This window comes from Akebia trifoliata, chromosome 8 (assembly GCF_017979445.1).
Source record: "Akebia trifoliata isolate Shusen 1 chromosome 8, ASM1797944v1, whole genome shotgun sequence".
Lineage (NCBI taxonomy): Eukaryota > Viridiplantae > Streptophyta > Magnoliopsida > Ranunculales > Lardizabalaceae > Akebia > Akebia trifoliata.
In genome coordinates, this window is record NC_141382.1 from 43,080,025 (window position 1) to 43,104,830 (window position 24,806).

General features: G+C 37.2%; 1 protein-coding gene and 1 pseudogene across 2 annotated transcripts; one reads left to right on the forward strand and one right to left on the reverse strand.

The window, feature by feature from the left end:
- The first annotated feature begins 264 nt into the window (after positions 1-264).
- On the forward strand, positions 265-17,417 carry LOC147396976 (binding protein). Of its 2 annotated transcripts, XM_086452327.1 has the most exons (17): positions 265-465; positions 561-886; positions 982-1,142; positions 1,232-2,390; positions 2,496-2,687; positions 8,580-9,245; positions 9,379-9,555; positions 9,673-9,740; positions 9,822-10,044; positions 10,125-10,224; positions 10,307-10,422; positions 10,510-10,567; positions 14,727-14,878; positions 14,970-15,171; positions 16,382-16,549; positions 16,621-16,717; positions 17,159-17,417. In XM_086452327.1, the coding sequence occupies exons 1-17, from the start codon at positions 333-335 to the stop codon at positions 17,160-17,162; spliced, it is 4,002 nt and encodes a 1,333-aa protein (XP_086308453.1). In that variant the 5' UTR covers positions 265-332; the 3' UTR covers positions 17,163-17,417. The 2 variants fall into 2 exon arrangements, with proteins under 2 accessions (XP_086308453.1, XP_086308454.1); XM_086452328.1 differs by lacking the exon at positions 265-465 and having other exon boundaries at positions 750-886; positions 986-1,142.
- Positions 17,418-17,683: 266 nt separating this feature from the next.
- LOC147396977 (cation/H(+) antiporter 15-like) lies at positions 17,684-20,878 on the reverse strand (annotated as a pseudogene).
- Between the last annotated feature and the right edge of the window lie 3,928 nt (positions 20,879-24,806).

Sequence of the window (24,806 nt, forward strand, 5' to 3'; positions counted from 1 at the left end):
GGGGTATTTCTAATATTCTGAAAATATAGGAGAACAAGGTTTAGAGGAGATGTAATCGTATGGTTGAATACGAGGACACTTGGGTCTTTTTTTACAAGTCACTAAGAGAAGACCAATGGAGCGGCACCTCTAAATCTCCTTCAGAGTTTAGACACTTAAGCGAGTCAGTGGGCCCAAAAAAGGTATGCCACGTGTCTTTTTATGACGAGAGGACATCTGAATATGTATATAGAGTAAGGCCCCCAAAATGTTTTCCCGCCTTTTTGAATTTCGTCCATTTGAAATAGCTGATTACCCCTCAGGGCTCAGACTCATCTCTCTCTCATACACACATGGCTCCTCCCTTCATTTTCCCGCCAAATCTTCCAGACCTAGAAGTAGATCACGACGACAATCGCCTCTCTGTTCAATCTCCAATTGAAATCACCTCCTTCCGTCCTTCCCAGCTTGAAGAATTCGTTAAAGGTTAGTTCTACAATCTCAAAATCCCCAAAACCCTTAACCTTTTCTCCGTCAATTTCTCTTAATTTTTAGTTTTTTTGTTGTTGTTGTTGAAAAAGGTGTGTCTTTTGATCTATCCGACAAGGAGCTTTTCTGCATCGAAGAGCAAGACGTGTTCGATCGTGTTTATTCCCTCGTCAAATATTTCTCCACACTAACCCCATCTTGCAAATTCAACCTTGTTGAGAGCCTTCGATCCAATCTCAGTGTTCTTCTTCCCAATGTCGATTCCCTCTCCCGGGCAGTCCCTGAAGACGAGGACACAACACCAATTCTTGATCGAATTGCTTCACATCGAAATGCTTTTAAAATTTATACTTTTTTCCTCCTCACTATTGTTGTCACCGAGGAATCCAATGATCAGAAGGCCAACAACAATTCCAAGGTGCATAATTGTGATTACTTTCATTTGCTTTTATGATTTTGATTTTGATTTTGATTTTTTTTTTCCTAGTTTGAAATTCTGTTTAATTTGGTTAGGCAGGAATGGTTAGTCGAAAGAAAAATCTTACAAAATTGTGGAATTGGGAATCACAGAGGGGTCGAATAGTTAATCTAGTTTCGAACTCACTAGAGATCAACCTTGGTTTGCTCTTTGGTTCATCTGATCCCGATGAGACTTATATATCTTTCATCATGAAGTAAGTTTAATTGTTAAGCAAATCCCATTCGGATTTTTTTTTTCTTTTGTTCTGTTTTAATTTAGTGTAGCTGTCTTGGGGTTGTGCAGAATTGCATTCTCTATGTTTGAGAACGCAGTAATATTGAGAGATTTGGATACAAAAGATGCTCTATGCCGAATAATAGGCACGTGTGCCACCAAATACCACTACACGGCTCAAGCATGTGCTTCAATCCTACACCTGATTCACAAACATGAATTCGTCCTGACCCATTTGGCCAATGCTGTTGCAAGGGCAGAGGAAAAGTATCGGGATGGTAGCTTAGCGATCTCTATTATCAGAGAGATCGGACGGACCAACTCGAAGGATTATGTTAGGGACAGTGTTGGGGCAGAGAACATTGGACGGTTCCTCGTGGAGCTTGCCGACCGGCTACCAAAGTTGATGTCGACAAACATCGGGATCTTAATTCCACACTTTGGTGGAGAATCGTATAAGTTAAGGAATGCTCTTGTTGGGGTGTTGGGGAAGTTGGTTGCCAAGGCATTTAAGGATATTGAGGGTGATGTCAGTTCAAAGTCTGTCCGGCTGCGAAGCAAGCAAGCCATGCTGGAGATCTTGCTTGAACGACACCGGGATGTTTCGGCTTATACAAGGAGTCGGGTGCTTCAGGTTTGGGGTGAATTGTGTGAAGAGAATGTCATCTCAATTGGTTTCTGGAATGAGGTTGCAATTATTTCTGCCGGTAGACTCGAGGATAAGAGTGCAATTGTGAGGAAATCTGCGTTAAATTTACTCATCATGATGTTGCAACATAATCCATTTGGGCCACAACTCTGTATTACTTCTTTCAAAGCAACCTTGGAGAAGTACAAGGAGAGGTTATGTGAGCAGGGGCCGGCTGTTTCTTCGGAAACACATGAAGCAGACTATGACGTTTATCAGACAAAGAATGGGGGGGAGGCCGGGGAGCTTTTTCAAGACAGTGTGAGTGATAGCTGCTTGTCACATGCAGATGATGAAGTGGTGCAGAAAGATTCTTCTTTGCCAAATATTGGAAATTTGGAACAGATTAGGGCCTTGGTTGCGTCACTTGAAGCGGGTCTGAGGTTCTCAAAGTGTGTGTCAGATACGATGCCGACTCTTGTTCAACTGATGGCTTCATCTTCTGCTACTGATGTTGAGAATGCAATTCTCTTGCTAATGAGGTGCAAACAGTTTGAAATAGATGGCTCAGAGGCCTGTCTCCGTAAGATGTTGCCTCTGGTAATGCTCCCGATTTCGATTCATGCCTTCTGCCATGATTAAATTTTCAAATCTTGATAAATGGTTCACTCTAACTGTATCCTTTGGATGTTGGGTTTTTTGCAGGTGTTTTCACAGGAAAAATCCATTTATGAAGCTGTGGAGAGTGCATTCATCACCATATATATAAGAAAAAGCCCCACAGAAACAGCTAAAAATCTTTTGAACCTTGCCATTGAATCTAGTATTGGTGACTTTGCGGCTCTGGAGTTTATAGTTGCTGCCTTGGTATCCAAAGGTGATATTTCTACGAGCACGGTATGTTCCTTTTGCAAATCTACAGAATTATGGTTGTTAATGAATTCATGTAAAATTGAAAAAAAGTAGAGTGCTATGCTTAGCTAGAATGTGATGGTGGTGATGATGATTAGTTATCTGCATTTGCACATTAAAATAGATTTGAGTGGTTTTAGAATGATTTATCACTTGTTTTTAGCCTTCACTATTTCAAATAGAATAGGATGCAGAGAGCAAAATCCGATTCTAGAGATTTTTTCTATGAATAAATAATTAACATGCTGGAAGGGTCTCAAATAGTATCCAAGACCATTCTATCAGTAGCCATTTTCCACAATGATCTGCAGTCGTTAGGAACATATGATCTTTGTTTATACCAAATTTAGGCCCGTCAAATTTTCATTTATTTCCCTCGTAGCTTCCACTAGATAGTTACACAAAAATAACACAAATTACTTATGATTGCACTCTCAAACCTTTGTTGGATTTTGTAAGTCTTTATGACAAAAATAGAGTGCATTTATTTATTTATTTTTTGCTTTAAGGTTGTATAACAAAACATGTATTATTTGTCTGACACAGTGCCTTTGAGAAGCCTAAAATGTTGGCACATTTGTATATGTATTATAATATACTATTTCAGCTATATTTAGAAGTTCCTTTTAAATTTAGATGCAAAAAAATATGAAAGTAAAAGAAAACATTTCTATACACCATTATTTTATACTAGAAGGTGGCACGTGCAAAGGCACATGTATCATAAGGGCTTATCTGTAATTTAAAACATTGAATAAAGGGTTTTTGAATATTACATAGTGTAGAGTTCTTATTTAATGTCACGTAGGCCCAATACTTAAGCCCACACGACCCATGTCTTATTTCTCATTAATGTAAGTTCGTGTGGGCCCAATACGTAAGACTACACGACCAACCACATGTTTTTAATATAAAAAAGAGGCCGAACCTATTGGGAGTGACCGACTTATTCTTTTCTCTATTTTCTTCCTTCTCTCCTTAACCTTAATTTTCTTACATGGTATCAGAGCACTTCTACCATTAGATTTGCTTTATTTCTTGTTTTTTTTTTCTTTCCTTTTCTTAATCCCTTTCTTGTTCCTCTTCAATCTGGTACTTCAAAACTTTTCAAAAAGGGATTAGGTGTTTAAGGTTTGTTTGTTTGCACCTAGATGTTTATATAGGACTTTTATTTGTGTTTTTTTAAGGTGTTTATGAATGATTGAAGAATTGGTAGACAATTTTGAAGTCTCAAAATTCAATTTAAAAAAAAACTGTGAATAGTATCGTGTGAATAGTGTTGCGTGAACAATGTTTTTTGCAAAAAAATCAACTTCTTTGGCTTCTTAATCAATAATTTGAAATTTTGCCTGGATCTCATTTTTTATTTGGGTGTTTTTGGTTTTTGCGATTTTATTCTGATCATTGTTTCGTTGGCTTTTCAACCCTAGCCACATAACATCGAATATCCCAAGGGATGTTCAATGTTTGAGATTTTTTTTAATCTCTGTGAGGGTTTTCAGTTTACCCATTCCCAAATGGAAAATTTGGGGTTTTCTGATGGTGTTGGTAGAGGAGGTCGTGGTGGGGATTTGAAGTGCACCTATTGTGGCTACACTGGCCACACTGACAATTTTGTTGGGATAAATGGGGTAAACCTACTTGGGTAGTCAGGCTCAAGCGGAACTTTTTCAGAGTTTCATTGATGTCACTTCTCAGACTACATCTATAGCTGCATTTTCCGATCTTATCACAGAGTTGAGAGAGATTCTTTAGAAGTTGATTACCTTGACTGTAGTACCTACTCCACCCACAACAATTTCAGGTAATCCCACATTTATAGCTGCCAAGTCCCCTTACTCGGATCATCAATTCAGGAGCTAGTGCCCACATGTTTGGTATATCTCGTCTCTTTTATAATTTCCATTATCTTAATTCTCACATTGTACTAGCTGATGAGTCCACTCGTAATGTAGTTGGGAAAGGTGATGTTTTTCTATACTCATCTCTTCCCTTATCTTCTACTCTTTTGGTATTTGATTTTTGTTTTAATCTACTTTTTGTTAGTCAATTTACAAAATCATTGTAGTGCTCCGTAACCTTCTTCCCTTCTTGTGTCTTTCGAGATTTCAAGATGAGGAAGATGTTTGGTTTAGGGCATAAGAAAAATAAATTATACTATTTAATGCATACTACACCTGTTTTTGTCTTAAGTGTTTCAATTTCACCCTTTCAATGATACTATCGATTGGGTCATGTGTCTTTGTCTAATTTATGTCGTGTTATTCCTAAGTTGAGTTTAGTATCAATTTTAGAATGTGAGGCTTGTCAATTGGGTAAGTATCTTCGTAGTTCTTTTCTTAGTCATATTGAGAGTCATCAATCTAGTCTTTTTAAAATAATTCATATGGATATTTGAGATCCGTCAAGAATAAAAAAGTTTATTTGGTTTTTATTTCTTTGTGGTGTTTGTGGATGGTTATTCTTGTATGACATGACTCTTCTTATTAAAAGATCGCACTAAATTACCTCGTGTTTTGCTTACTTTTTATAAAGAAATTTCAGTCAAATTTGGCAAACTTTTGAAAATTGTTCGTTTTGATAATGCGTTAGAATACATGCAATCTTCTATTTAGTTTTTTTGTTCAGAATATGACATTATTCATTAGGGCAATTGTGTTAATACTTTTCAACAGAATGGTGTTGCAGAGTGAAAACATCGTCAATTACTTGATATTGTTTGCATCATTATGTTTTAGATGCATATACTTAAGCCTTATCCCATGTTATTCTCACAACTTATCATCTTATTAATCGCATGACAGCATCAATTTTAAATGGCCAATCCCTTTTGTCTCTAGTTTATCTTCAAGTTCATCATTTTATTGTTACTGTTTGAGTCATTGATTGTGTTTTCTTTGTTCATTCATTTGAGCCTGGGTTGGATAAACTTTTCCCAAGATCTGTCAAATGTGTCTTTTTGGGTTACTCTCGTACATAAAAGGGTATATGAGTTATTGTCCTGTCACTCAACGCTACTATGTTAATGCTGATGTGACATTCTTTGAGTTTACACCTTATTTTTATTTAGTTGGTGCCTTATTTGACTTAGATCTTGTGTCTTCTCGTTAGGGAGAGCTGTCTCCTATAGGTTTTCTCCAATGCTTCCAATTCATCTTGTAGGTGACCCTTTCATGGTGTCTCTTCAAGTAGAACAACACACTCGTTTTCGAGTACTTTTATCTTCTCTGTCAATCCCAGATACTTCATCAACTTCACTTGAGGTTCCTCCACATCCACCAACATCTACTTCTAGTGATCTTTCTATTGTTTTAAGAAAAGGTACTAGATCTTACACTAAGCACTCATTGCTGATTTTGTATCTTTTCATCAGAGGTCACCTTCATTTCTCTAGTTTGCACTTTCCTTGTCTGTTATTTCTGTTCCTACTTCCTATACGCATGCAATATCCTCCTCTGGGTGGAAATTAGCTGTGAATGAAGAGATTGTAGTCCTTCATCATAATCATACTTGGGACCTATCTCTATTTCCGCTTGGGAAATTGACTGTGGGGTGTAAATGGGTGTATACACGCAAGTATCTTTTTGATGGATTTGTTGAGAGGTTGAAGGCTTGCCTTGTAGCAAGGGTTACACACAGACTCACGGGGTTGATTATAGTGAGTCTTTTTCTCCAATGGCTCGCCTAAACTTTGTTAGTCCTTTACTTGCTATCATTAAGTGGGGTGGTCTTTACGTTAATGAGCTAACTCTATAAATAGGGAGATTTTTCCCACTCTAAGGTAAGTCACAACACATTACAACTCTTTGCCTCTAAACTTCTTCTTTTTGCTTTGCATTTTCTATCAAGCATTAACTTGATTGTGAGAGGCCCTTTAGTTGGCACCACACTAGTGTCTTTTCAGGTGAAACTAACAGAGAAGACGACTAGAAAACTAAAGTCTAGATGAAAAAGATGACTGGAGATTGAGATAATCAACATAGAAATTGATGATTAGAGCACCATCAATATTATAAATCTCGAGGAGTGGGAGATCCGAAAAATCTCCTACAACTGGTACCTTAGGTTCTAAACCAACTAATATTCCTATAGATCCCACTACTAAGATTGATGTTGAATATAGGGAGATTTATCTTGATGTAAGGTGTTACCGTGGGTCAATTGGCAAACTAATCAATTTGACTGTCACTGGCCATAATATTACCTTTGCTGTTAGAGTAGTTAGTCAATTTATGCATACTCTGCAAGTCTATGACATATTCATTGGGATGCTGTGTTTAGGATACTGAAGTATCTAAAGGGGTTACCAGGCAAAGGATTATTATATAGACTTTCACCTTTTATATCCATTATTGGCGTCTCAAATGTTGATTGGGCGGAAAGTTGGACAAATCATAAATCTATTTCTGGGTATTGTACCTTCGTGGGAGGTAATTTGGTGACTTGACGCAGTAAAAAATAACAAGTTGTAGCTTGTTTTAGTACTGAAGCAGAATACAGGACGATGACACATACTACATGTGAGATGCTTTGGGTTTAGAGTCTTCTGAAGGAGATGGGGATTGGAGTTCCTACTCTTATGTCTATATATTATGATAATCAGGTAGCTAGTTATATAGCCAGTAATCTAGTACTCCACGAGAGAACCAAGCACATTGGGGTTGATTGTCACTTAATTCGTGATATGGTGATGGCTAAGAAGATATCTATTCCTTATATCAAGTCAGAAAATCAATTGGGAGATGTTCTCACAAAACCATTGTCTAGGAGTTCCTTTATTACTTTTTGCCCATGTATGCTCCAACTTGAGGGTGTGTTTTAGAGTTCTTATTTAATGTTGTGTGGGCCCAATACTTAAGTCCTTACGACCAACCACGTGTTTTTAATATAAAAGAGAGGTTGAACCCTATTGGGAATGATCGACTCATTCTTTTATCTAATTTTCTCCTTCTCTCTTTAACCCTAATCTTCTATCAGTAAAAATGACATTTTTGTAATATTAGAAACTAACCAACCAGATTTAGGGTTATTGGCATCAATTTTCTTTGTTTTTGACTAAAATTTCCCTGTCTATAGTACCTTCAAATGTAAAGGTGGGGGCATTTGTAGGATCCAAAATATCTGGTGTTGAGCCACTTCTACTCTGCCTTCTCTCATTATAATGGTAAAGATAAATTTTTTTCTGATATCAAACCATGGATGTGTGTAACATCTTTATATTATTATATAAAGGATCGATTTATTTTGCTTTTAGACGTCAATTTTTATATGGAGAATCATAAAATAAATTGTGACATTGCCTTATGTGTTAGGATTTATGTCAGGGTGTGTCCATTTGTTGAAATGTCCTTGCCACTTTTAGCATTTCTTTTTAGTATATATTGATGCATTTTATTCTTTTTATTTTTATTTTTTTATATCAGTATTTCATAAGGCTTTCTTCCTAAATCTCATATTCATTAGGGCCTAAACATCTTCTAATCTGCTGTTCTTATCAATAGAAGTCTGTTAACCAATGAAGTGGCTTTAAGAATTATACAACTAGGTGTTGAGGAAAAACAAACTGTTATGAATTTTCAAGATGTAATAAGTAACCCTATTACCCAATCCAGCCTCTGTGGGATTCTTCTCCTATTTGTTTGCAGCAATCTTCATGCTTGGGTTGCATTTAAAGGATCAATTGGCTAGTGTTATTGTATGCTAAATGATCTAATGAATAAAGTTGAGGTCACCATGAATTAGCAGCTCTTAATAAATAATGAAATTATATACTTTCCAGGTCCACTATTTGGAATAGACGTAATATGATTGCAATGACCAAAACTAGTTCTTTCTGTGCTTTGATGTACTCATTTTTTTTCTTATTCTTTTTTGCAGATCTCAGCCTTGTGGGATTTCTTCAGCTTTAATATCAGTGGGGTCACAGCAGAACAAAGCCGGGGAGCTTTGTCAGTACTCTGTATGGCAGCGAAATCATCTACTGGTGTTCTTGGTTCTCACTTACAGAATATTATTGATATCGGTTTTGGTCATTGGGCAAAGGAGGAACTGTTTCTTGCCAGAATGGCATGTATTGCCCTTCAAAGATTGTCTAAAGAAGACAAGGAAAAGCTGTTGGTTAGTAGTGGCGTTCGAGTGTTTGGAATTCTGCGAAGTTTAATCTCTGATTTTTGGCTTCCAGAGGACATATGGTATGCTGCTGTAGACAAGGCCATAAGTGCTATATATGCCATTCATCCAACACCTGAAACCATGGCAGCTGATGTGGTGAAAAGGTCTTATCGTTCTATATTTGATTGTATTGGAGGAGATGAATTGCCAAATGCTGCCGACAGTGGTAGCACAAGCATCTTTTCCACTGTGCAAGTGGCAAAACTAAGGAGATATTTATTTGTTGTAAGCCATGTAGGACTAAATCAGTTGGTTTACATTGAATCCTGTGTTCGGAAGATTCAAAAACAAAAAACAAATAAAGAGAAGTCAGATTCTGAGTCTCAGAATATTCAGGGGAATTGCACAACACCAGCTGATGCACCCACAAAGGTTAGAATGGGATTTTGGTTATCATTTTGTTGGCTGAAATGATTGCTTCCATTTGTACAAGTTTTTTTTATTTTTAATTTTTAATTTTTACAGTAAATTCTTGTTTTTTTCTTCTTTTGGTGGTGACATGCAGGAGAATGGTATAAATGCTGAATTAGGTCTTGTTGCTTCTGAAGAGGCAATACTTGATTCACTCTCTGAAGGTGCAGAGAAAGAAATTGTTTCAGGTGCTTCTGTTGAAAAGAACTTAATTGGTTACTCTGCACCTTTTCTATCTAAGCTTTGTAGAAATTTCTATTTGATGCAGAAGGTCAGCTTTCTTCTTACATTGCTGATGTATTATCAGTATATTCATTAAATATCTACCCGGGCGTCTCATTAATTTTCTCCAATTGAAAACTGGCATGACCTTTATATTTTTTTCTAGTATCCGGGACTACAAGCTTCTTCCATGCTTGCTCTATGTCGATTCATGATTATTGATGCAGATTTTTGGTAAGACCTCACTATATCTTTTTCATAAATTGATTCAGAAACAAGTTGTTATATTTGGATTATAACTGAATGGATTTTCAGTGAAAAAAATCTTCAGCTTCTCTTCACGGTTGTGGAGAGTGCACCATCAGAAACTGTTCGTTCCAACTGCACTATAGCTCTAGGTGACTTGGCTGTTCGCTTTCCTAATCTGTTAGAACCATGGACTGAGAACATGTATGCTCGATTACGTGATCCGTCAATATCTGTTCGGAAAAATGCTGTTCTAGTGCTTTCTCATCTCATATTGAATGACATGATGAAGGTTTGTGAAGCTGGCTATCTAGTTTTTTCTTCTTCTACTAATGATGATTTAGAGTCATGTTTGGAGCATTGCTTTATCAGGTGAAAGGTTATATCAATGAAATGGCTGTGCGGTTAGAAGATGAAGATGAAAGGATTTCAAGTCTTGCCAAACTCTTCTTTCATGAGTTATCAAAGAAAGGTAACTTTTGACTTTGACATATTGATAACTACAAAATGGTTGCAAGTCAAATGACAATTCGGGCAACTTTTCATACTTGCAGGAAACAATCCAATTTATAATCTACTTCCAGATATTCTTGGTAGATTGTCCAACCAAGACCTGAAGAAAGAAGTTTTTTGCAACATTATGCAGTTCTTAATAGGTTCAATTAAGAAGGTATAGATGGTTCCATTTTTTTTTTAAAGGAGTCAAGGTTCTGTTTCCCCCTACTATTTGACACTCTGCTTTCTGAGTTTTGTCCAGGACAAACAGATGGAATCTCTAGTTGAAAAGCTTTGCAATAGGTTTTGTGGAGTTACGGGTATTTGTTCCTTTTAACCCTGCTTCTTGGTCTCTGGTTCTACCTTTTTCCCTTACTCTTTCTCGTGTGCTTGGCAGTACTGCTTTAAATACACAAGTTTTGACTATATGACACGATTATAGGAAGTAAGATAAATTGCCATGTCATGTGCATGATTAAATTTCGGGCATGCCAATGGCAGACTAACCATAATTAACCACAACATCTCAAATATATTCAAAACTTGCAAAAATATGTTGTTTACAAATCATTTTTTGATGTTAGCTTTTCATCAATCATCATTAAGGTCCAACATATGATTGTTGGTTCATTGGATTGTGACTTCTAAGGTTTACATTTTCAGCTGATGAAGTAGGAATTCAACAGCTCTCAAACCTTTTGCTGAACTGTTATTGCTGATGCCAGATGGCTAGACTATGGGTTATGGATTTTATACTCCCAAAGTACAGCTGGGTATGATAAATTTGTTGAAAAGTCTGATAAATGTCAGGGAATGGAAGATAACACATTTGATATGGTTGGGTTCAAAAGGGAAAAATTTGGATTGCAAGAGTAAGGTGTCAACTAGGGTTTTATTTAAGGTTTTTTGGGGCTTCTTAGATGGTAGTATGGGCCTGTTAGTATGCTGTCATTTAGTTTATAACTGGAATTAATAAAGTTCTGAAATTAGGGTTTAGCTTGGGTTTGTTAGGGAAGTTAAGTAATGATATAAACTCTGAGGCTCTATTCAATGATGAAGAAATATTGATAGCGACATAATTTTAGTTTTAGGATCCCAGATCTATGGAGTCCCCCAAAAAATTGTGCTTCCGATTGATTGAAGTCTAAAAAATCAAGAAGGTAGGGATTTCTCAACCTTACGCCTTACTGGAATAACAAATAAATTTTCATGACTTAATTAAAAACAAAGGTTTTGCATGTATTAATGGAGACATAAGACTCCCCCTTCATATTTTAGAATAAGTAATAAGCTTCTAAGTAAATCCCTCTAGATAAGGCACTATGATTTTTTTCCCTAACCAAAGTCTCTTAGAAGATTAAAGCAAAAAAGACAAGAGAAAAATATCTCATGAGTAAATCATTTGATGTCGAGCAAACGATTTTCCTATGAAAATGGTTTCCCATCATTTGATTGCGCACAAAAATCGATTTTGGTAGAAAACTTACCGTAGTTGGACCGAGATTAAGATAAGAGAGTTGACCTCAAATTTTTTCACCTCTTGGGATATTCATTTTTCTTGGGCTTATAGGAAAACATTTCTTTGCTACCAAGTAGGGGTGGCAATCTCAACACAACTTGCGAACACGACTCGAAAACGACATGAAGTTAGTGGGTTTGGGTCATAATAGTGTCAACCCATCTAACACGATTATTAAATGGGTTGGGTTTGGGTTTTGGGCGTCAACCCGCCTAACCTGTTTAAACATGTTTAGTTATTCTGTCATTAATGTGTAATTTTAAATATATTAACAATTACTTCAAAAAAATTTAAATTACTTTTTTCTTTTCTAGAATTTCCTAGAACTTTTTCATAATTTTTTTATATATCAAATTCTATAAAATATTAATGGTGTTTTAAGATATTTTTAATAAATGGTTAAGTTTTAGTTTGGGAAAGAGAAAACACCTTTCCTAATAAGTTATTTATTTTTATTTATATTTTTTTACTCTATTTTTTTCATTAAAATCTAGAGGTATGTAGTGTTTGATTCCTAATATTGGCAAAATGACCCTCAGTAAGATTTAAGATCTTAACAAGTAAGACTAGTATTTCTAATGTGATAATGAAATACACTTTGCTTAGCCAATAATAATAATAATATTGAAAAACACTTTCCGTACGTTTTCTGACCACATCACCTTATGGCATCCAAAAACATGATCTAATGCCAGATGGTTGTAAAGAAAAATATTCTACGAACTTTGAAAAAAAAATTCAAAAGAAAGTTATTTTTCACCATTGAACTTTGTTTTCGTTTGTTGTTTGCTTTTTCTTTTTGTTTTGGGTTGGTCCCCTCGACCCCCCTTGTTTTCTTCTTTCAATAAATTTATCTTTACCGATAAAAAAAAACTTTGTTTACGGTTATGTGACTTTATTTTTAGTGATGATATTTTATTTTTGGTGGTGTAAATGAAACTTGGTCTTTCTAGTAAGGATTATAATTTTGTTAAATAGGTTATATACGGGTTGGGTCAGGTATACTTATTTATAAATGGGGTGGGTTTGGTAAATTTTCATTATACCCCTACCTCAACCCGACCTGACCCGACCCATTGCCACCCCTACTATCAAGAGAAAATTGGGTTCCAATGGAAGGCCATTTTCTAGGAAAAATATAGGCAAATTTACATTTTCTTGTGTAACTTATCGTCCCTGTGGATTTTCATAGCAAGCAAACAATAAGGGTCGGTTTGTTTGCTGAGAATACATTTTCTTTCGGAATTTGTTTATTTGGCAAATAATTTATCATGCAAACAATTTTTTCGAGAAGATTGTCTGTTTGGGTTTGATTGGGCATAGAAAATCCAACTTTTCACAAAAAATTGATCACAAGGGGTAGGGTTTAATGTAAGGGAATTGATCTTGATCTTTTCTTGCATCGTGGGGAATTCCTTTTCCCAGGGAGTGGGTGTAAGAAAACATTATCTGCAATTTCTAGAAAATTGGATTCCAAATGAAATTTATTGTACCAAGTACCAACTACTTTTCCAAAAAAAAACCCTCTAAGAAAATCCTGTTGTTAATAAATTTAGTGAGTTCCAGAATTTGTTGTATGATAATGAGAATCTCTTTCTTTTGGTCTATTGAAAAAATAGATTAAGTAGGGCTGGATGAAGGGGTTGTAAAAACCATCTTGAGACAAACCCATGGGTAGAGAACCCATGTTGCAACATGGATTGGGCAATGATCCAATTAGTTGGGTTATAGGCTTCTTTTTGGTCTTATTAGCACCAAAATTCAGACCTAAGAAACTTCTAGGTCCGTCAATCCTCTCCTAGTTGTGAAAAATCAACCATGTCATTGTCATCTAGTAAACTTGCTCGGGAAACCTTAGAGTCGTTTGCAAAATTGACACAGAGAAAGCCTTTGACCGTTTGAACTACACTTTTCTAGATTATATTATGGAAAGAATGGGCTTTGAGGTGCATCTAGGGAAAATTGATCATGAAATGTGTCCTTTGCTTACTTACTCTTCCATTTTGGTGAATGAAACTCGATTGGTAGTTCAAGAGCTCTGATGAACTGAGACAAGACGATTGATTGTCTCCTTTTATTTTCAATGTACTTGTTGAGCTATTAGGAAGACTATTTTTTGAAGTTGTTGATAGAAGAAATCTTGAAGGGTGCTCTGTTAAGTTAAGGCAGCTCAATGATCTCCCATCTTCAATTTGGGATGACACTCTAACTGTTGCGAGCGCATCTACTGACCAATTTTGATTCTTGAGAGGGGTCCTTTGTTGTTTTAAAGTAGTTGCAGGCCTTGCCATCAATCTTTCTATGAGTAAAAAGCTAGTTCTCTTGTGGGATTATCTTTGTGAATCATTGCCCTTTGTTCAAGGCTAGTCACAACCATGCAATGTTTTGCAATCCCTCCTTTAACAAACGCACAAACACTCTTGAGTTCCAAACCAGATTCTTGGGATAAAATGCACACGACAACAAAGCTGACTCTATTTATGAGCACATGCATCCATGTATGAAGCATATAGATGTGAATATTGCTAATCTGAAGCCATCCAAACGTTATGATATGCCGGGTAGAGGGGAATATCTTCTTTTCATGGTATATTAAGTGAAAGGTAAATTTCATTCTCATTTTTGCACCTTATGTTAGGTAGGTTTGTCAACCCTGGGCCAGCAAAACAGTGGGGTTTTGTAGTAGCAACCCTTGTATATAATTCTATTATTTGGTTTGTAACCATCCTTTTGTATTTAATAGCTCTTGTAGATTACAAAGTGACATGGTCAGTGTAGTTGGGGTGGACTAAGGTTTTGGATCATCGTAGTAGGAGATACACTTGCCCAAATTCTTTCAGTGCAGTAGCCAAATTTAGATGGATTTTATGAAGTCCCTTCAACTTAGATGATCTATTCTTATATCCTACAAACCATCAAGAGCTGTTTTAGTTACCCTTGTTACTACTCGTTTGTTGCAGATATTAAACAATGGGAATACATTGCCTATTGCCTTTCTCAGCTGACATTCACTGAAAGGGGAATGAAGAAACTTATAGAATCTTTCAAAACTTATGAACATGTTCTATCTGAGGATTCTGTGATGGAAAGCTTTAAGAACATAATCAGCAAGGTATTGAAATGACCAATTATTACAATGCATAACTTGTTTTACATTAAGCCCATTTGGCAATATCTGAATGTTTTATGTTGGATTAAATCAGGGTAAAAAGTTTGCAAAGCCAGAGCTCAAATCCTGTGTTGAGGAGTTTGAGGAGAAGCTTAATAAGTTTCATATGGAAAAGAAAGAACAAGAAATGACAGCCAGAAATGCCCAAGTGCACCAACTAAAGGTCAGTAGCTTGGAAGGTTTTACAGCGCATAAGGGTGGTGAGGAGGAAGTTGCAGAAACAGGTATTGCTGAAGGTAGGTGTAGTAATTTGAAGCCATACTCAGAATTCTGCTTAATATGGGTTTGCTTTCAGTCTTTTTGGTTTTCCTGCTCTGTGGTCTTTGTGAGAATTTCCCTTATATTTCATCAGAAACTAAATTTTGTGGCATTTGCCTCTCCAATGGTGTCTTTGTTAACCAACCAACCACTCCAAAAGACTGATCTGTTGGAGAGGGGGAGAACTATAAGGGGCTTAATTAGGGTATGACACACCCGAGAGTGGAGGAAATATATGCACTCAACACTCCACCTCATCCATAAGAGTGGAAAGATCGAACCTGTGACCTATATGAACCTAGCGCTTTGATACCGTGTTAACCATCCAACTACTCCACAAGACCGATCTGTTGGAGAGGGGGAGAACTATGAATATAAGAGGGTCACGGGGCTTAACCACGGTATGAGTGTATAACACACCTGAGAGTGGAGGAAAATATACACTCAACAGTCTTCTATATCTATTGGTGGCCCATGGCTGGTAGGTCAATCTCCAGTGGTCAAATCTTAAAAGTATTCTATCCAATAATTGAGTAATTACAAAGAAGTAACTGCTATAGTGGAATGCCATGATACAGTCACAAATGGTATCAATCATGTTTATTGGAATGGCACCAGGAACTATATCTTAAGTATTGAAACGCCATTAACTGAACCCAAGATTTGGCCCAGTTATTTCACCTTGTATGTGGAGAAAACAAAATGAATATGGTTTGGGGTGGGGGGGTGTTGAGTGTTGTGTTATCCGTTCTTGGGTGTCACGTGCTCACATATCGTGCCCTAGTTCGACTTGTGACCCTTTTATATTCATTGTTCTCCCCTTCTCCAACAGATCGGTCTTTTGGAGTAGTTGGTTGGTTAACATGGTATACGAGCACTAGATTCGTATAGGTCATGGGTTCGAGTCTCCTCTCAAGGGAATGCTCCACCCTAATGGGTGAGGGGGAGTGTTGAGCGTTGTGTTATCCACCTCCGCTCCGGGGTGTCACGTGCTCACGTACCGTGCCCTAGTTCAACCCGTGACCCTCTTATATTCATAGTTGCGCCTTCCCCATAAGATCTTTCTTTTGGGGTAAATGGCTTGTCAACGGGGGATACATATTTCGTGAGGAAATTCTTGGAAGCCATTCTTGCTTGATATCTTGTGCTTTTACTATGGCGCCTTATGTGTTGTTTCATGTTGAACAGCTGGTGAGGTAATTGACCCTTCTCTAGAGGATGCAACAACTCAAACTCTGAATGACGAATCCGAAGCAAAGTCTGCGGATTCAGAAGAAAATTCAGGTGTTTCCAGCATGCTGACTGAATGTGAAGCAGGTGGCATGGAAGTTCAATCACCAAAAAATTCTAGGACAGGTGGTTCAATCTCTTACAATGTAGGTCTTAAAGTCATATACGTTCTGTGACCTTAGTGCTGTTTTATGCAGGGGCGTCAAAATCTAAAGCCAAGACAATTCTCAGGGATGCTGTGAAAGATGAAAAGGAGAACACTTCCACGAGAAGAAAAACCAAGGAAAACCGAAGGTTTAGCTCTCTTCATTAAGTGTTCATATATATATATATATATGTTTTGATAGGTAAAGATGGGTTAGTGGTTAGCATAAGAACTATGGGTTCAATGGGGTTTGAACCTAGGACGTGGGAACAACTCTCCACACATCTTACCACTTAGCTAAGTGGCACTTCTTTAAGTGTTCATATATTCTTGTATGGAGTAATATGGAACTGATAGTTTTAGCATGTCAAACTGTCACTTAACAACATAATACTGATATTTAGTCTGTTTAATACGTGTTGCATGCCAAGTTTTGCTGGTTTTAATCAATTTTCTTGCATAATAATCACTTCTCAAGTCCATTTCTTTTCGTTGCACCAATTAAAAAAAGTGTGTTTTCCATATGATTTCTGGTGGTCTCCATAGATCAGCATCCACATTCGTCTTAAATGATAATTATGATAATGCAGGTAGCAGTGGGGAATTCTCAATCAGTCTTCTCTAATGCTGCGGGAAGCAAGGGAAGATGTAACCTTTCGTAGTTGGTTGTGCTAGGAATTGTTGTAATGTTCAATGTCCTCTTGTTTGTAAGTTTATACTACAGTATAAAATTAACCTGTTCTGATTAACTATTGTCTGTTGGGCTAAAAGAGAAAATTTAAATGTTACTTTAATTACATATTTTTGAAAATTCATGTAAGTCGAAAACTCCACCCAGAAAAAAAAAACAAACCCGTTTTACCCAGGTTTATTTATGAAGGAAAGAAACTTAAAAGGCATTTGGTGGAGAAACCCTTAGATTGGATCAGGATCTCATTGTACCAGGTGTTATATGTGTTACTCCAAATCATATTCACATCTGCATCTTGGACCCGGACTACATCATTTTTGGACTCATCACATCATTAAAATAATGGAAAATATCTCAATCATCTTACAGAACATTACATTCAAGTTCATTTCCATATCATGCTGAGTAAAAATAAGATGGGTAGTTTAGTTACTTCAACTTCAACACAAAGAAAGTGAGGTCAAGGAATGCATGCCTCATATGCCTAATAAATGAAGGATGTAAGTCGAGAAATTAACAAAAATGAACATTAAAGAAATAAAACTACAGTCAATTACATGAATAGAAAATGGAGACCACTTTGTATTGCATGCTTCTAGGAGTTTCAACTTGTGCCAAAGCCGTTAACCACCCCTCTTTGGGGTGTCAACCGAGTGACATTTTGAATACTACTGCATTGGTTGGTCTGCTGTGCGGTACTGTCAGGTGTTCCCAACCCATCTCCATGCAATCCAGACCCTACGTACTGCTGCACTACTAATACCGACACTGTCGCAGCAAAGTCTGATGATGCCAACATGTCTCCTATGGCACCCAGCTCTGGACACTCACTCCAATCAGTGAGCCCAGCAGTGAGTGGGGATATCGAGCCCTGCCCCCTCCCAACTATGTAAAGGTCATGGATGTTGTCCATTGACCGAATAGCTGCCATTGTCTCCTCCCCATTGTTCACCATTGCTTCTTTGTACACAATCATCTCGTCACACACATTCTTCATCCTAAACTCACTTATGTACTCATTGTCGAGCTGCTCCTCTCTTTCTTTGTTGGTAATTACTGTCAAGGTATTCTTGTCATGGGAATACACAGTTTGATCCATCGTTTCATCCCCTGGAAGGAACTGTATAACAGTCAGGTTGTTGCCTGGGTCCTCTGCCATCCTACAGGCATATGCTAGTGCTTCCCGGTCATCAGGTCCTCCAAAGAAAAACACAGCAATGTTGTGGGAAATGTGGTTAGTGGTCACCCGAGTTGAGCTGCCAAGGCCCCGGTTGATGAGGATGCCGACAGAGCAGGGGGCATTGGCGAAGACATTTTGGTTGACATGGCGGAAGGCAGGGTTGGTGACCTCCATGCCACCATCGACAGTCTGCTGTTTGTGGAAAGGAACAATGATGAAGGTGATGCGCTTGTCCTCGGCTAGGTTACAGATGTCCTCGTGCATGGTGGAGTAAGGGGAGACGGCTGTGAGAGGCTGAATGGTGATATCGCCCGTATTTTGCTCATAGTTCTCAAAGGCACTGGTGATGTAGTCAGACTGCGCTTGGGTGCGGTTGATGGCGGCGCCACCGGACTTGTGGTGGTTGTGGTCAATCAACATGGCTGAGGCATGACCCGTAAGTTCCACTAAGTGGAGTGTGTAGATGCAGTAGGGGGACCTTTGGTGGGGTGGGAAGCCTCTAAGAGGTTGATGATGGTGGGCACATTGCGAGGGGTGTGGATGCATGCCAGCATCCGTAGTTCCATATCTGGCTTCAACCTTTGAATTGTCATATGTTTGTAAGGCATGAAATGACTTGCAGGTTTGTAGATGGCTACTACAGCTGGCCGGATCATACTTGTCATCAGCACTGCCATGATCACCATTACTGCACAGGCCTGATCATTGATAATCTGTTCCCAATCCATCCAAGACATTGACTTGTTTAGCTACCAAATATGAGAGAGAGAGAGAGAGAGAGAGAGAGAGAGAGAGAGAGAGAGGTACCAAATGCTTAACTTCTGATCCCTCCCAACATTGAGTACGATCATTTCGATGAGGCCTTTGGTGTTCATGAGCAGTCCTAGAGCGATTCCATCATGTAATGACATCCTATAGAAGAGGGCAATAAGGAGAGTTCCAATCACCTTGGCAACACAAGCCATGATGATGATGAGCATTAGGATACACCAATTCAGGGGGTCTTTGACAGCAAAAATATCGGTTTTGAGTCCACATATGGCAAAGTAGAGGGGGAGCAGAAAGGCTGACACAAAATCCTCAAGCCTCTCTATGAGAGTTGTTCTGAGTGGACCATTGGGTATGACAAGGCTGAAGAGAAAAGCACCGAAGATGGAGTGAGTGCCAATGGCATCGGTGATGAAGCCACATACCATGATCCCAGAGAAGATTATACATATATGGAAGTCACTGAGTCTCTCTCCCTCTGTGGTCTGACGTATGATCCATTCCACGGCAGGACGGATTGCATAGATGCAGAACAAGACAAAGGCAATGCTTGAGAGTACCACCAAAAGGGCTGCCTCGTATGCAGACCTGCTCTCGGACAAAGCTATGGCTACGGCCAGGAGGGCCCATGCACAAATGTCATTGATGATGGCAGCAGACATGGCTATCCTCCCGAGCTCGGTATTGAGTAGCTTGAGCTCGGCAAGGATGCTGGCAAGGACGGGGAAGGCCGTTACAGAGAGGGAGACACCCAAGAAGAGGATGAAAGTGCCTTGGTTAATATCCTTTTCTTTGTACCTGAGAAGTAAGGAGGAGCAGCTGCCTATGAGGAATGGCAAAGCCATACCAGCGAGGGAGATGGCCAAGGCCTTTCGACCTGTCCTTTTGATCATGGTGAAGTCCATTTCGACCCCTACTAGGAATACAAAGAAGAGCAGTCCAAGATTTGCCATCGTGTCCAGCACTAGACCACTCCTCAAAGGGAATAATGTGATTCCAAGGTTACCGGTCCTGCCTAACACTGATGGCCCCAGCAACACACCACCCTATCATAATAACAAACTCATTCATTCCGTAAACATAAGAAGAGTTTTACTAATGTCAAATGTAGTTTTGAGAATTAGAAAGAAAATTTTCGAGTTTTTTATTTTAGGAAGTTATCATTAGTTTGATTGATGTTTAGTTATTAGTGTTTAACTGTTTATCGTTTGTTTGAGGAGTTCAAGGGTGTCTTTTTTGAAGATTTGTTTTTTTTTTGGTTTAAGTGGGATTTGGTTTGTCGAGAGGGAGAGGGAGCTTACCAGAATCTCGGAGATGACCTTGGGCTGGTGGAAGGGTTTGAGGAGGAACATAACGAAGCGAGTGGTGAGGACGATGAGAAAGAGCAGGAAGATGAAGAGTGGGAGAGAGAAATCAAGAGGGTTCTCACCGAGCCACACTCCATTGGTCGATACCATCCTGGGTGCGTAACACACCACCGAATTATTTGTACCGTTCATCCCCATCAACTTCTCCACGTCGATCATCTCCATTATCTCCATCTTCTCCTTTTCCTTCTCTTCCTCTTTCTTGTAGATCGATTGCACCTTACCACCACCTTTTTCTATACTTGCATCACTCACATTCAGCTATTCTACCAAACCAAGATCTGTGTGTGTGTTTGTATGTGTATGTGTGTGTATGTATGTGTTTGAAAGAGAGAGGGAGAGAGAGAAGAAGAATGGTTCAACGCATGCTGAGGATCCACAAAAGGCCTAAAAATGCTAAGGGCCTGTATGGATACACCTCTCCGTGCAAGAGCAAAAGCTCAATCACTCCCCGCAAGAGCAAAAAACCTCTCCGCGGAAGAGCAGGTCCTTGAAACTTCTCCTCAAAGAGCAAAAAACCTCTCCCCGCAAGAGCAAAAACCTCTCTACGCCAAAGCAAAAATCTATCCAAACGTTTGCTAGCTCCCCGCAAGAGCAGAAGTCGTCAAGAAGCTCTATCCAAACGCAGTGTAAGAGAACACTCTGCTCCTGGTATTCCGTCGAGAGAGTTTTCTCGTCGTAAGGTGCATGGAATGTAAATGGGGCTGGTCTCGGTCCACAACAGAACCGACTTAGTCCAAAGGGCTTTTTGTTGAGAGGGTTTTGGCCCATTGGGTCATCCGGTCTGCCTTGTTTATTTATCTATATGCCACGTGGTACGCTCATTTGGATACATTGTTCCAAAAAATAAAAATAAATAATAGCTGCTATTGGCACGTGAGCTTTTACTTATTACACCCCAATTCATTATATTATTTCCCCTCACCCACTTTAGAGGACCCTGGTGGAGGGGCTTTTTTCTAAATAGTCCCTAAGTTTTGGTGTTCTCTTAATAGTCCATTTAGTGAAATTTTCTTTTCTTAACCGTTCCTGAACCTCAACTCTCACATTTCTCACGATTGAATGTCCTAACCGTTTGAAGTCATCGTTTTCATAATTTTTTTTTTTTTTTGGATTTTTGACATCTCAATCGAGTTTCGAAAACTCCATTATGTCGGAAAGGGCTTAAGTAGTAAGAAGAAGTCATTTTCAAAGATTTTGAAGATGCATGTAAAAAAATAGTGTTTATTCACTTTTTTTTACTTAGTTTTTGGATAAAAATCAATCAAGAATGATTCTTTTAGGTTGAAATCATCTAAATAAGTTGTTATCTCAAGTTTTTAGTCGAACAAACTCATAAATTGAAAATGGGTGGGTTTTACCAGTGTCGAGGTCAGCACTTTTTAAATAAAAAGTGGTGAACTCAACAGTAAATAAAAAGTGGTGAACTTGACAGTAAATAGTGGTGAGTTCAACAGTAAACATTGTGAACTCAACACTAAATAAAAAAATGTCAAGTTCGATAAAAAGTAGTGAATTAGACAGTAAATAAAAAGCAATGAGTTCGCCAATATTGAGGGACCATTAAAAAATAAAAAAATTACTAAATGTCCTATTAAGTTATCGTGCAAAACTTAGGGATTATTTAGAAATAAATCCCTCTATCAGAGTCCTTTAAGTAATTTTCCCAAAATCATAACCATTTTCATAGGGATGTATAATTAGGAATGTGATGAAAGTGAATTCGAGCCAATAATGACATTTATGTTTCCATGTTGATGAATTTTTCTCATAAATCTCTCCTAAATCAATCTGTAAGGAATGTCAAACCCCAACAAAGACCAATGTTGGAGACTAAATAAGACCATTTTTGGAATATTACCTCCATCAACATTCAAAATTCAAAATTTAAATATCAAGAACAAGTTAGGGTTCTTTTTAGGGATGTTGAAGATAATGGATTTTGGTAAGAAACCTAAAAAACATAATTTGCATATTCTCCACAAATTTTCTGATTTTTACGAAATATTCCTGACTTCAGCCTAATCGACGATATTGAACCCCCATGGTCCACTGAATAATTACCCTATTCAAACTTTTCTACTATGCCTAAATCAACGAAACATACGGCGAATCAATTTCACTAAGCCAACAATGATAATGCCACTCTTTGTACATTGAGGATTCAATTGTGAGACTAAGAAGTAAATACATAATCCAACATACAAATGTGAAGTCAAATTCTTTTGAAACACGAGAGCGGGAGAGAATACTGTAAACCCAACATAAAATAATGTGCATCGAGTCTCCATTTGGAGATTTTATACCTTCTTGCTTCATAAGTGTTCTGTAAACAACATATGCACACAAAATCACGTAAATCAGATTGGAGAAAATTATTTACGATAAATTATAATAAAAGACATTATCATGATAGAAAAGCGAATGAATGTTTAGTTGAAGAGTGGGAATTAGGGATTGAAGTGAAAAAAATGTATCCAAATGGGCTCTTAATGTCACATGAGATGCGCTTCACTATACTTAAAATTTTGTCCTTAGAGAGCTATGTTGGACCATGGTTTCAAAACTCGGTTTTACATCTCGTTTTGTTTAAGGATGAGACCAAATTGTCTCCGACGAGACAATCCATTTAACTTGATTATATTGATAGATTTATATATATTAAAATTAAAATAATTATAATTTTTTTTTTATTAAAATAAGATAGATTAGAAAATATTTTATCATAAAATAATGTTTTATTTATATAATAAATATTTAAATTTCAAATTTTTTTTTTATTTTAATCAAAATCTACAAAATCCTGATTGACTAGGCTGAGGTTTTCAAAATATCGTCCAAGGCATCTTGTTTATCTCACAAGATGATGTGAATGTTGAGACACTGAACGAGACCAAGATGACTAGGGCAAGTCATCTCGGCCTCAGATGAGATTTAAAACCATGGGTTGGACCGGTGAAGCTACCTATTTCAGTTAAAGTCATCCCCAAACACGATATACCAACTAAAACTAGAAATAGAAAGGGTGGGCTATAAATACAAAGGAGGAGAAACAAGAAGTAAACCGATTAAATTATAAATGTCAACTTGTATTTGAAAATAAATTTGGAGAGTTCTACAACTCCATAGGGCACTTATTGGAATACATAAAAATATAGATGGGTCTATGGGTAGAATGCCCAAAACACTTATGCCATAACTTATTATTTTCGCATAATTATAAGTTATTATGCAATTATAAGGTTGCAAATGTATCAAAAGGGTTTATTTGTAATTTAAAATATTGATTAAATTTTTTTTTTTCGATTAGACAATAGAAAGGGACATTTTTGTAAATTTAAAAAAGTAAACAATGTGATTAAGATTATGGGTTGCAATTTTCTTGACTTTCGACTATATAGACCTTGATTATATTAAATGTAAATATAAAAAATGAGGGCATTTATGACCACTCAAAATTTGGCGTCCAACCACTACTTGTCCAATTCCTTATAAATTTAAAATATGGTCACAAGGATGACATGGAACATATCTATAGAATGAACTTATCCTTGAAAACTAAAGTAATTGACTTAAAACTTGCATATTTGTATATGAGAGTTACTATTGCCACACCAACTTTGGCTAACACCACACCTTGCATTTCTTTGGTGATTTATATTTGAATTGATGTGGCATTAGTAAAAGTTGTTCTGACAATATCAGTTCTCTTATATATTTATTGGATTAGGATTCGCAAACTCACGAACAAAAGATTCATCTATAAACACCTAATCCTAACTAATAAAATATTAAATTCAATTATCAAGATTTATCTTAGAAATATGTGCCAAACTCCAATTAGTTGAATTTTTATATTTTAATGATCGAAATATATAAATAGTCCACGAATTGCAACAAATTATTATTAGACATCACTAATATCTTATAAGTGCATATCTATTTATTATTTTGATTAATTCAAGATGTTCAAAATGACATTTTGGGTATGATCCCAACTCTTACCCATAAAAAAAATCAGTGTTTTTCACAAGAGAAATTCTATTGCCACACAAACTTTTACTTACAACATGACAATCCTTTTGATAAGTAGTTGTTTATATATGAATTGGCGTTTAATAAGTAAAAGTTGGCGTGGTAATAGAATTGATCATTATTTTTAAGAAAATAAGAATCAAGCGTGAATATTTTGATGTGTGAGGTAAGAGTCGTAAGACATTCAAAAATGTAAA

Coding starts and splice junctions, on each gene's coding strand:
- LOC147396976 (XM_086452327.1), top strand. CDS start 333: ATGGCTCCTCCCTTCATTTTCCCGCCAAATCTTCCAGACCTAGAAGTA. Junction 9,556..9,672: donor ATTTCTATTTGATGCAGAAG/GTCAGCTTTCTT, acceptor ATTTTTTTCTAG/TATCCGGGACTACAAGCTTC. Junction 16,550..16,620: donor ACCAAAAAATTCTAGGACAG/GTGGTTCAATCT, acceptor TGTTTTATGCAG/GGGCGTCAAAATCTAAAGCC.